Source organism: Falco biarmicus, chromosome 5 (genome assembly GCF_023638135.1).
Source record: "Falco biarmicus isolate bFalBia1 chromosome 5, bFalBia1.pri, whole genome shotgun sequence".
NCBI classification, from domain to species: Eukaryota; Metazoa; Chordata; class Aves; order Falconiformes; family Falconidae; genus Falco; species Falco biarmicus.
The window spans coordinates 32,851,961-32,864,438 of NC_079292.1; the positions used below are offsets into that span (position 1 = coordinate 32,851,961).

The 12,478-nt window shown below is 38.6% G+C and overlaps 1 protein-coding gene across 7 annotated transcripts in view; it reads left to right on the top strand.

The window, feature by feature from the left end:
- OSBPL8 (oxysterol binding protein like 8) overlaps positions 1–12,478 on the top strand; it is a 93,564-nt gene that overhangs the window by 31,706 nt on the left and 49,380 nt on the right. For 3 of the 7 annotated variants that reach the window (XM_056341986.1, XM_056341987.1, XM_056341989.1), the window contains exon 3: positions 10,416–10,553. Coding sequence is in view for 5 of the 7 variants with exons in the window: in XM_056341989.1 (XP_056197964.1) it covers positions 10,463–10,553 (91 nt within the window). In the remaining 2 variants the exon portion in view is untranslated. Of the gene's footprint in view, positions 1–4,410; positions 4,448–10,415; positions 10,554–12,478 lie in introns of all 7 variants that reach the window. The other 4 variants (XM_056341983.1, XM_056341984.1, XM_056341985.1 and 1 more) reach the window with 3 other exon arrangements.

Below are 12,478 nucleotides of genomic sequence, written 5' to 3' on the forward strand. Positions count from 1 at the left end.
CATACTATGAGTCATACTACCGTCACCTGTGCAGCAGGATATTTTGTCTTTTTTTTTAAATCCTGTCAATTCAGTTGCTGTGCTCCTTGTTTTTTTTTAAATAAACACATTATACCAGTTTACAAAAAACTTTAACTTGAAATAGTTTTCTTTTTGTCACATGCCTTCGCAATAGCATGATTTTAAGACAGTATCTTAAAACGAGGCTTTAGATGTTTTATGAACCCTTCTGTGCTTTTTGTATAAAGCACAGGAAGGAAACGGTAAGTGTAAGGATAGGTTTGCCTTTCATCCTGTGTGCTTAGGCACCTGAAGTGTTTTGTTTTGTTTTTTAACTGACGTTATACTATGATTTGCTACTCTAAGCATTTCTTATCAAAGTACCATCTAGTCAGGTAGTAGTAGTCCATCTTAATTGCCGTTACAATGTGAAGTTTTGTGTGTTGCACTACAGCTATTAAAAATATTTTTGAAAGCTTATCTGGGAGTCTAATATACTTGTTCTGGCGTATACCATAGTAAAAGATTGATAACGAAATATTAAAAATTAAAAGCATATATTTTAAGAGAAATTGTACTCAGTAATTTGTAAGACCTTGGGTATGTGCAAATCCTGACACACTAGAATTTTAAAATTTTTGAAGGGTTAAGTTTCAGATTTTTCTATATTCCAGACTTTTAGCTGCAACCTAATATTTTTTTTTCAGAGTTCCATTTGTCTAATTAAAACCTATGAAATACATGAGTTGTAAACATGCATGAAAAATACCGATCAACATCTTGCTACACGGTTTAAGTCCTTTGGGGAGTTTCTAGAAGGTACCTAAAAAAGCCCTATTTAGAGGTGTCAGCTTTCTAATGTATTTTTTGGCTTGTGTGCAGAAGAAAGAGGAGGAGATCACAGAACTTAATACTGCGGGCTTTTCTTTCCAGAATCAATCTAGGGAGAAAAGTATTACATGAATGTTTTTCCTGTCTAATAATTAGTTTGATATGTCCTTGAATCTGGACACAAATGTTATGACAGCTCAGCAAACTATCTGTAATCTGGCACCATTAAAGCAATGCAAAATACTAGATGCTTTGGTTTGAGTTCTTGTTTGAGAGCAGGTTTTGCCAATTTTTCTGTAAAATAGTCCTTTAATTTAAACAGACCTCACTGGCCCAGAATTTACACCAAACGTTCCCATGTAATATTCTAAACCATTTTTTTCTAAGTGATTTTTTTCTTTAGGAAGCTTTCTAGTCTGCTCTAATTTTTACCAAAACATAATATGCTGCCTTTGGTAAAACTTACATGGTCAGTCCTTCTATTTAAATACATCAGCAGCATAGAACAGAGATCCTTTTTACTTATCACCTCTGCAAGTTGGGTTAGTACTCCTGAATTTAATGTGATTATTATTAGTGGTTGACATATATTAGAGGCTGCCTTCAGGAAAAGTCTGTCTTCAGCAGAGTTAAAACTCTTAACTTGGCTTTAAAACGTGCATTTAAACTCTATTAAGAATTTAGCTGTAGATTTAGATTGTAGGTCTAGTAAGTATTTTTAAAAAAACTTATCTTTTTTGTAGTGTAAGATTAAGACATGCTAGCATTACATATGTTTTTGCTTTTACCCTAATCTTCAACAGGAAAAGGATTTTGTTTTGTAAGACAAGTTGAGAGAGATAATTTTAAGTGTAGCAGCAGTTGTTATAAGCTTATTTGAGAAATGAGTGTCTAAAAATAGCACTGTTCTGAAACACAGAGCTGCTTTTGTATGGAACCAGAGTTATGGCTGCTGTCTCATGTGATGGTTTATATTGCTGGCTTTATTCCTTAATCTTAATCTAAAACTTTATGGGGAGGAGAGCTACATTTCGTATGTTTTGGTAGCAGCATTTTTAAATGTGCCTGCGTGGAAGCTAAATCAATCTCATAGTGTTGAGAACCTCGCTTGTCAAAGGACTTGTTCGGTAGTATGTAGATGACTTAGATTCATCAATTAAATAAATGTGAAAATAAGGGTAGGCTATCTCTCTAGAAATAAGTGTACTTTTCTCTTAATTGTGTATATGTAGAATAAAAATTCTGGGAGGTGACAGAGAGGGCGTAAAACTGTCATGTTTTGTTCCCTTAGGGGTTTGACTCCCCAGTCATCAGTGCAGACGATAGAGGTACAGTAGGCTATTGGAAAATGAAGAGGTCTTTCTGGCCAAAATTTCAGTATCTTAACATCTTGCATGAATATTTAGGAATATGTATTCTGCAGGTTTTAGGTAAACACACAGGCCCATATAGCTCTAATGAAGAGAGGGGGTTGGCCAGCAACGGAGACAGTTTGATGTGTAAACAGAATGTCTGTTGGAGAAGATCAGGGACAGAGTTAGACAGGCTTGTGTTTCAGCCTCTGGCATAGGAGCTGTTTGTACCAGTTCATAGGATTAACCATGCAATGCTAAAATATTTACATAAAAAGCCCATGCATCGTCTCAGGTGACGGGTTGCCCTGCTCTGGTGTCATGTTGTATCTTGGTCAAGGCTGCTTGAGAGGCAGGCAGTGAGGCAGGACTTGCTGCCGTGCTTTTTCACACTGTTTCTTCAACATGTAAGTACGCACTGGGAGTGAACATGCTGTCTGAGTCGCAGAAACTTCTGATCCTTTATGTCTGGTAACAATTTATTTTCCAGTTCTCTTCTCTTGCTTTCCAACTCTTAGTGTAAAATAAAGCAGACTGGTGCTGATAGCGGCGTGCCCAGTTCTTCACTCGATCCCTGGATCTCTGTACAGTTACTGCAGACTTTTGTCTTGCTTTCTTGTCAGTTGCTGTTCTCTTGAATGTAAAACCACTGCGGGATAATAACAGCTTCAGTCCAAACACAGATTGTTTCCTAGGCTGTAGTGTGTTATCTGTACATTAAAAAGAAACACTTTGACTTGAAAACTGTTGAATTCTTGAATGCATTTCATGTACTGGTACCTAAACCTGTCTGGTAAATTCATGAGTTTCGCTTAGTAGTGTTTCACTCTTTGACCTAAACTTAGTCTCTGACAGGGATAGAAGGTTGTTTACCATGTGCACATACTATTAATTTCAGCTTCTCATTTGATCAAGTCCTTTTCCAGAAAGTGCAAATGTAGGAAAGAACGGTTCCCTTGCCTTTCCAATGATGTGTACTGCAGTTGCTGTATTCTCAGTGCTTTACATTTGCACGTTGCAGTGTCAATTTAACACCCCTAGGCAGCTGTGTGGGATAAAAAGCCATGTTTTGAGATCAGGAGTATAAGACAAGACTCCTGCTTGCTAAGATTTTTAGTTTTCTATTTTACATTTCTTACTGCTTGGTCCTGATAACAGAGAGGCAAGATTAGATCCTCTTCAAAGCAGAGCAAGGATTTCTCTCCTTTATGGAGCAGAATTTTGTTTGGGATGTAAAAGATAAAGCATGTTTGGATTTATTTTATTTTTAAGGAGGAAATGTTTGTGCTGATCTGTATGCTTGTTTTCTCCTCCTTTTCTGTTGTTCGTGGATTTCCAACACATTAAAACCTTTAAGACACAGATGGAACTTGCCTTACATCTGTACATAGCTAAGCACAGTGGGATCTTAGCCCCAGTGTGGCCTTGGGTAGCAATGATTTATAAAAGATTCCAGATCAAATGTCAAAAAGAGCACAGGCTATTACGGTGTAATTACTCTTCTGTAGTGCCTATGTTTGATGCATTCAGTGGGACAAATAATTTTTTTTATACAACTTGATTCTTTGGAAATACTTTAATATAAAATGCCCTCTTACATTTAAAACTGCACTGTTTATCTTGCATCCTAAGCAATTTAAAATGTTACCTCTGTTTGTAGATGAACTGAATCTGTCTTCTAAGTTCATGTTTATGTGCATAAAGCAATTAGGTTTGGATCTGGCATTAGTGGGTGCTTGCACATTACTGATGGCTTAGAAGTTTTTGCTTTCCAAAACACCTGTCTGAAAGTGGAGCAGTTTTGGGAAAAAAAATTGTGTTATTTCAGCTTTCTTCAGAGCTTTAGTCTTCTGAAAACATTCCAACTAAAAATTTCTTTAAATACAATGTGTATCTAGTCATGTGAGCACTAAATTGCTGATGGAGAGGTTCTACTCAGAATTACCAGTTGGGGCAGCTGCTGTTTACTAACCATATGTGATGATGGCTTCTAATAATGGCTTCTCTATAAGCAGATTTGTCAGGTTTTTTGCTTCAACTTTTCTGAATTGCTAAGTCTGTTGAAGTCTTACCTTTGGTATTGAGGTGCATGTTGTATTTTAGTTATGAACTAACACTGTTTTCATTGTCCTTCTTTCCCGCTGCTGCTGCTTTTGTGCACTTGCTTCTTCCTGGCCTGGATTTTTATGTTTGCTGTTCTTCATTCTTCAATTGTATGTGTACACAGCATCATGGTGATAACAGAGACTCTCATGGACCATCAAGTAAGTGACTCCCCTCTCCAACGGAATATTTTCACATATGTTCATAATAGTTAGCATGTATCTTTGCATATAGGCTGCTGGGCTAAATACTAGGTCTTTCTCTGCATTGTAATGGAGAAGCTGAATTACAATAAAAATTAACTGTTGGAAAAGTATTTTTACCTGGCATGTTACTTATCTAAATATTTCCCTACATTAACCTTTTTTTTTTTTTTTAAAAGTGGGAAAAGTTTATCCTTCACCTCTCCGAGTCATGGCTAGAAAAAAGTAAATCTCTGAAATTACTTATAAGGAAGAGAAAAAGATACATGTATCAGTTTGAAATGAAACTTGCCAATGTTACTGTAGTATAGATTAAAAAGACATGGAAATAACGGTTCAGAAACAGTTTTAGTTTTGAACTTGTCTGTTTACAGTGCTATATAGTTCACTTATTAAAATAACACCTTCAGAAATTATCAGGTGTATATACTGTAATACTTAAACAAGGATTGGATCTGGTGTGGTGATAGAGAAAACTTCAGTGTGTGTATATATGTGCATGCTTGCAGCTGGAGATTCATTAGCGGCATTGGTTCATGGGCATTAGTATGATTGTATGATTGGAGAATAATTTTGCATGGGATTAAAAGTTTACATATGTGGGGAAGGGAGAAGTACAGGCATGAATTCTTTCTTTTTGGTGAGAAATCCTTGCAGAAGTGTCGTGGTTTAACCCTGGCCGGCAACCAAGCCCCACGCAGCCACTTGCTCACTCCCCCTCATCCAGAGGGATGGGGAGGAGGATCAGAAAGGAAGGTAAAACTCAAGGGTTTAGATAAGAACAATGTAATAGGTGAAGCAAAACAAGGAATTCACTCACCACTTCCCATGGGCAGGCAGGTGTGCAGCCATCCCCAGGAAAGCTGGGCTGCATCACACGTTAACGGTTACTCGGGAAGACAAACGCCATAATGTCAGCTGTGCCCCCCTTCTTCTTCCCCCAATTTTTATACTCAGCATGACACCATATGCTATGGAATACCTCTTTGGTCAGTTGGGGTCATCTGTCCTGGCTGTGCTCCCTTCCAATTTTCCATGCCCCACCAGCCCTCTCACTGGCAGGGCCCAAGGAACCAGAAAGTCCTTAGTTTAGTATAAACATCAACCAGCAACAACTAACAACATCAGTGCCCTGTCAACAGTGTTCTCACATCACAGCCAAAACACAGCACTGTACTAGCTACTAAGAAAAAAACTAACTCTATCCCAGCTGAAACCAGGACAAGAAGCCATGGTCTTAGCTGGTATCGCTTATTATAGACATGAAAAAATAATGTGGAACTGAATTATAATAAACCTTTTCCTATATCTGATGTCCTTGTGCTATTTTCAAGAGTGTAGGCACTTCCACATTCTCATTATAGAAACAGAAGAACTGGAAATCTGCCGCTTAAGATTATTATTTTTTTCCCCATAGCTTTATCTGATTAAATAAATTGGCTGCAAAGACCCCAATTTGTGTGTGTTCTGATGTATGAATCATACTGACAAACTACATTTTAGTAATTTCATGGCCAGTATGAGCAAATTGAACAAAGCATGTACTATCAACTCTAATAGCTCTGTTGGTATTGAAATGTGTCCTCCAAAGAGTCATGAGGAGGCTTTGATACTAACTGATGTTTCTTCTCTAAAACAACCCTCAGCTCATCTTCAAGGAGATACATGGTATGGGTTTAAACTCAATCAGGTGAGGGAAGGGATGGACAGAAGTCATCTTTCTCTTGGATGAGTGAAAGTCTAAAAGTAAATCACCCTTTGAGGCCTTTGAGTGGAAGGAATCATTGGCAATGCTATTTATGTTGTCAGGCATGTTGAGCATATGCCTGACAAATCCATCTTGCAAGTTGAAGACATGGCATGTGAAACCGAAGAAGTACTAGAATCATAGAATATTTTGGGTTGAAAAGGAACCTTAAAGATCCTCTAGTCAACTCCCCCTGCTGCAGGGAGGAACACCTTCCACTAGACTAGGTTGCTCAAAGCCCCATCCAGCCTGGCCTGGAACACCTCCAGGGATGGGGCATCCACAGCTGCTCTGTGCAACCTGTGCCAGTGCCTCACCACCCTCATGGTAAAAATTTCTTTCCTATGTCTAATCTCAGTCTGTCCTTTTCCAGTCTGAAACTATTGCCCATTGTCCGGTTGCTAGAGGCTCTGGTAAAAACCTTTTTCTTTCTTATAAGCCCTCATTGTGTAACTGAAAGACTGCAGTAAGGTCTCCTTGGAGCCTTCTCTTTTCTAGGCTGAACAGCCCCAGCTCTCTCACCCTTCTTCACAAGAGACATGTTCCAGCCCCCTGATCATTTCCTTAGGTGAGGAGTTGCTCAGGAACATCTAAAAAATAAAAGTAAAAATATAATCATGTTTTGGTTGTCCTCACCAAAACTCACTAAAAATTGTGAGCACTTTGAAGCTCAGTCAGAAACTGAGTGTGTTTTTTGAGACCTAGAGCTTTTGATTGGTTTGCCAAGATTTCACTGCAGGTACATGGGGACACATGAGTCCAAACCTGTAAGTTTTGTTTTGGTATTTTGGACAAATAAGAAAATATATTTAACTAGAAACATCATTTATTCATTCATGCTAACTTTCCTTTCACAAGTGAGCAAGGTCACTAGAGTAAATGACCCTCTTTCAATATCACCGTTGGTTTTATTCTGTGAATGTATTGAAATTCCAGGATAAAATCATTCTGTGCTTCAGATTACTTCAAAATTAACTATAGGACCATCAAACATTGTCAGTAACTGGATGACTTAAGTATGTACCAGGCATTTTTATAGCGTTTATATAATCAATCCATCAGAAGCTATAAACAGCAGCAAAGGAGCCTCTACAAATTGCTGAATTATCTATTAATATGTACTAATTAAATATACTCTCTTAAAAAAATCTGCTTTTGACTGGTAGGTGTTTGATTTAATGGCATTTTGAAAACTCAGGTTTGTTATTAGCATAACTTTTCCCTTTCCTCTCTCCTTTCCAAGTACTCCTTTCTTTCCCTTATAATTGCTTGCTTTGTTTCCATCTCTTGTCTTTCAAGGTTTTAGGTGCTTAAAGCATATCTTTACAGAGATCGCTAATTGCATGAAGTCATGCGGATTTTACAGTTATGATTAGACAGGCACCTATAAAAATCAGGTCACTAGCCTTTTATAGGAAAAAGATGAAAGCCTCTTAATCACTATACCCTGCTCAAAGCAGTGGGTATGTTCTAGCTTGCCTTGTCTTCCCTCTTACCCTAAAGTAAATGTCTGAGCATCAGGATGAGGCATTTTGGAAGGAGGGGGACATCTTGTTAGTGGCTGCTACAGTGTAGATAGACATTTGTGTTCTTAACCTTTATAATGCTTTATATCAAAAGGAGATTTTAAAACTCTCCTGCTAATTATCTTTCAGCTTTATAGATTGAATTTCTCAAAAGTCCACCCTGAATCCCCAGGGACACAAAGTGCTTACCAGAAGATATTCTATGTCAGGTGTTACATACTGTATTTTGCAGGAAGGGAGCCTTTCTGACAGTGCTGGCAGTCTTTGCAGGACCTAAATTGAGTTTGCAGACTAACAAAGGAGCGTGAATTTAATAGTGAACTTGTAGCTTGTAACCCTGTGGGTATTACTGAGTTAACATCACTGAATTCGGTTCATGCTTTGGTAAAACTTGTATGCAGAGCTTGCTTACGCTCCAAATTACTGTTAGGTACTACATGAGAAATGATTGTGTCTTGACAGCTTGAAGAAACCTTTGGAATTCACAAAGCTTAAAGCTTTAAAAAAAGTTAGCAGTGCTGCTGCATGCTGCTGACTCAGAAACAAGCCTTCTGCACAAGTCACTTGAGAAAGGGTTGCTAGTGAAGCTCCTGCTGCAGAGCAGGTGCTCAACATAGCAGGCAAGGACCCCATGCAACGAGCTGGAGCACTGCCCGCTGCAGTGTCAGGGGACTGGCCAGGGGCACCCGCAGAACACGGCGGGCTGGGAGATCCTGTCCCCATGAAGCTAAGTGGCCAGTGGCTCTTTGAGAGCAGCTTTTGGCTAGTGATTGGAAGTTAGTGGTACCTCGGTGTACCTTAAACGCTTTTAAGACAAGTACAGCTCACTGCCCTTGCAGAGACCTGTTTTGTGTGAACCTGTGAGGCAGCTCTCTTCTACTCCCTATTTTATTTTCCATCTCAGATACTGGACTTCTTGTGGTACGTTCCCTTTTCAAGAATTCAGCAACTGCCCTGCTCCCCCCTTTGCCTTTACTTGTAACTGTAGGACAACAAAAAACTAGGTTTGTGGTACTACAAGAAGAAGGTCAGTCGCTACTTAGAAGTATTGACCTTCTGGCACTGACAGACTTGGACTCTGAACTGTTGAAATGAGCTTTTTACCTCCCTTGTCCATCTTCTCACATATTTTTCCTGAGCAGACATCTGTGTAGAGTATAGCTTGTCTGGAGCAGAACTTCAGATGGTTTGTCTGATGAGAATAATAGTACAGGTGGGTATCCTGGCATCCTTGCATTCCTTCGTTGGAAAACACCTGTAAGATCACAGAGTCCAACCATAAACCTATGCCAAGTCCACCACTAAACCATGCCCCCAAGTGCCACATCTAAATGTCTTTTAAATCCCTACAGGGATGGTGACTTGAGCACTTCCCTGGGTAGCCTGTTCCAGCACTTGACAACCCTTTTGGTGAAGAAATTTTTTCCTAATATCCATTCTAAACCTCCTTTGGGGCAACTTGAGGCTACTTTTTCTTGTCCTACCACTTGTTACTTGGGAAAAGAGACTGACCCCCACTTGGCTACAGCCTCCTGTCAGGCAGCTGTAGAGAGCGATAAGATCTCCCCTGAGCCGCCTTTTCTCCAGGCTAAACAACCCCAGCTCTCTGACCTGTGCCTTGTAGGACTTGCTCTATAGAGCCTTCACCAGCTCCATTGCCCTTCTCTGGACACACTTAAGCACCCTCCCCCCAACCCTGTAATGCCTTGTGTTCATTCTAGGCTTTGCTGAAAAAATGTTTCCACTAATGTAATAATAGTAGTGATAAAGCTAAGAAGATGGCCTCTCTACTTTGCAGAGTCCATCCAGAAAATGACACTTGTTTTTTGTCTAGACCTTCTGCTGAACCTTTAAAACTGTTTGGGGAAAGCTTGGGAACTCTTAAAGTGAGCAGCATTGTAAGTTCCAATCTTGTAAGCAGGATCTTCTTCAGTAAGCATCTATTGTTTCCCTCTGTGATCTCCTTTTGTCAGTGTATCTACTTCCACACAGTCAGCTGTTCTTCCACCATGGAAAAAAGGTACAGGTTTGTTTTGTACAGCTTACGGAAATGTACAGACTCCATAAATGGGTTGGCTGGCCAGGTGATCTTATAAATAGCTAGAAGATGTCATACAACTGATTCAGGCTGATTACGGTTCAAGAAAAGTTAACTCTTCTGCTTTAAGCCTTTGCCTTGACAGAGCGTATATGCGATTTTTATTAATAAGACTTGTTTCTTGTGATGTACAACCATTCCAAAGATGAAGATCTTAGATTTCTGGGATGATGGTACAGCTTGATCTGGCAAGCCATTTCCTGGGTTGACTGTGTTGTGGCTAGTTAAACCAAGAACTATCACAAAAGTGGTGAAGAAAGCAGGATTTCAGAAGTTAAGTAACAGCTCAGTGTTGTATCTGTATTCAGCAGCAGCCTTTCCTAACTCCTAGTTTTTGTCTTCATTTTCTGCCTTATGTCTTAGACCAGTCTTGTTGACTTCTTTCTGCTATCCCGTCCAAAGCAAATCTCTGATTTGAAATCCTCTTTTTCAAGGATGAAAAATTTTGCAAGACAGCATTTGAATACCAGTTTCATAAATAGCAGTGAAATTGTTAATAGAAATCTGTGCACAAGCACGTAACATCATTGAATGAGCATCCATTTTGTATTTCAGCAGTGGTAACAAACAGTGATGAATCACAGCTTTTAACTCCAGGAAAAATGAGCCAGCACCAGGGGAAAGAAGCCTATTTTACTCCAACCAAAGAGTTACTCCAACCGTCTATCAGCCCAGGAGCTGCCCATAGCCATGGTAAGACAAAGCTATTTTTTACAGAACTTAAATTTATTTTTAAAGAACTTAAATGTTGACGTTAATTATCTGTTCCAAATGTTGGTTCAAAAACACGGCCTTTCACAATAAAGAGATAAGGAAGAAAGTGTATTGAAATATTATATGTAATTCTTTGTATCCTTATGCGTTAATCTGAAAGAGAAAAATGCATTTGGTGGTGCGCTAGTATATTAAAGCATGCTATGATTTGTGGGAGAACAGTCCATGTGATGGTAAATCATTATCTGTGCGTAATCCTGTAACCAATGAACACATTAATGTCACAGATACTTAAGTTGTGTCTTTCTGCAGAAGTGTTACGATACACCACCTAAGCCTGGAACCTTTGTGTAAAGATCTTTTAACAATTACTACTACTGAAGGATTTTTACCTTTAGGAAAAGTGGAAAAAAACATCTCAGCTCTACTTTCTGCTAGCTTTCAAACAGTCCCTTTGCTGTGCTGAACCTCTTGAAAAAAAAACTCTCAGTGGATCCATGTGAAATGATTGGATGCAAAGTAAATCTCATCAGTAGCTCTGATGTGTTGATAGCCTGTTCAAAAAAACAAAACCCAAGCAATAGTAGTTCTCCTTGTGCTTCTTTGCATTTGAAACTGCTTGTGTTTTCTTATTGCCTAGGATATCATTAGACATGTTTGTTACGGTGTGTGGAGTCCTTAGTGAAAGCTTCAGACTTTTAAAATTAATATTCTCTCTCTCAGTTTTACTCACGGCAGCCATGCTAGTTATCTATGCTTCCTTTAGTTCTTGCCATGAGTAGTGTTCCTGAGATTTGATTTTTTTTTATATTTTTTTGGTGGTATGACCTTCCCTAACTCCCACAGCTTGATTTTTTCAGAGTAATGATGTTAGTCCATCAGAGTAATAAAGACAGTGTCTCAGGAATGTCCTGTTTTCAGGACTCAATGGAATCATTGTCCTGTTTTCCCTTCAGTACTGTTTAGATGAAAATAAAAAACTTGGAAACCAAAGATAGTTGTTACCATGTTGAACCTGGTAGTCTTTTAGTGTATTTTAAAAATTCTTAGGTAGAATTTTCAATGCTATGCACAGCTAGCTTGGGTATTTTCTAAAAGCTGCTGTTATCTCTCTGGAACAGCTTGATGTTCTCTGGGTTGCGTTGTGCTTAGTCTGCAAGTATGTTCTGTAGAAAGTACTTGTATAACTTGTTTTATTATATTTAAAGAAATTTTTGGTTATTCTCTCTATGTACTGTGTTGTATCACTTACTAGACAAATGTAGTAGTTACATAATTGTATTTGAATATTCTAGTAAATTCTTCCTTTTAGTGTTACTGTTCCCACTAATTTAGTCAGCCTGTTGTGCTTTTTTTAAGGGCTTTTCACTCATAGGAAAAATCATTAAAAGGGGCTTGAAAAGTACCAAGACTTGATCGTGCTACGTCAGACTCCTTGCAAATATTAAGTCCTACCTCCTGATCTTTTCCTCTGATTATTTTAGGGCTTATATAAGTGATTTTAAGCTGGTTAAATGTATCTGTGCCTTTTTTAGCATCAGTCATCACTGACTTAATCTTCCAGGAGTACTACTGGAAATGAGTCTGTAGTTTCATTAAACAAATGAAAAGTAGTGAAAAGGCATGGTATGGGGCTAGGCTTCATAAGCCTTTAATTACTACTAGCCTATATGCCATTTGGGAGATGTAGGTTTGATTTTTATGGAGGGAGCTGACCCACATTTAGAAGTTGGGTGATTATTCTGTTGTAGTTGTTCCTATGGGAAAATTACGGTGCAGATGAAAACGTGAGCTTATTACTTAGGGAAAAAGAGATGCCGTGCAAGCCTGAAAAATGTGAAGTAGAACAGTTTAAAGTGATGGAGTACTTGAAGCTGATTATTGTATCTGAAAAGACCTTTACA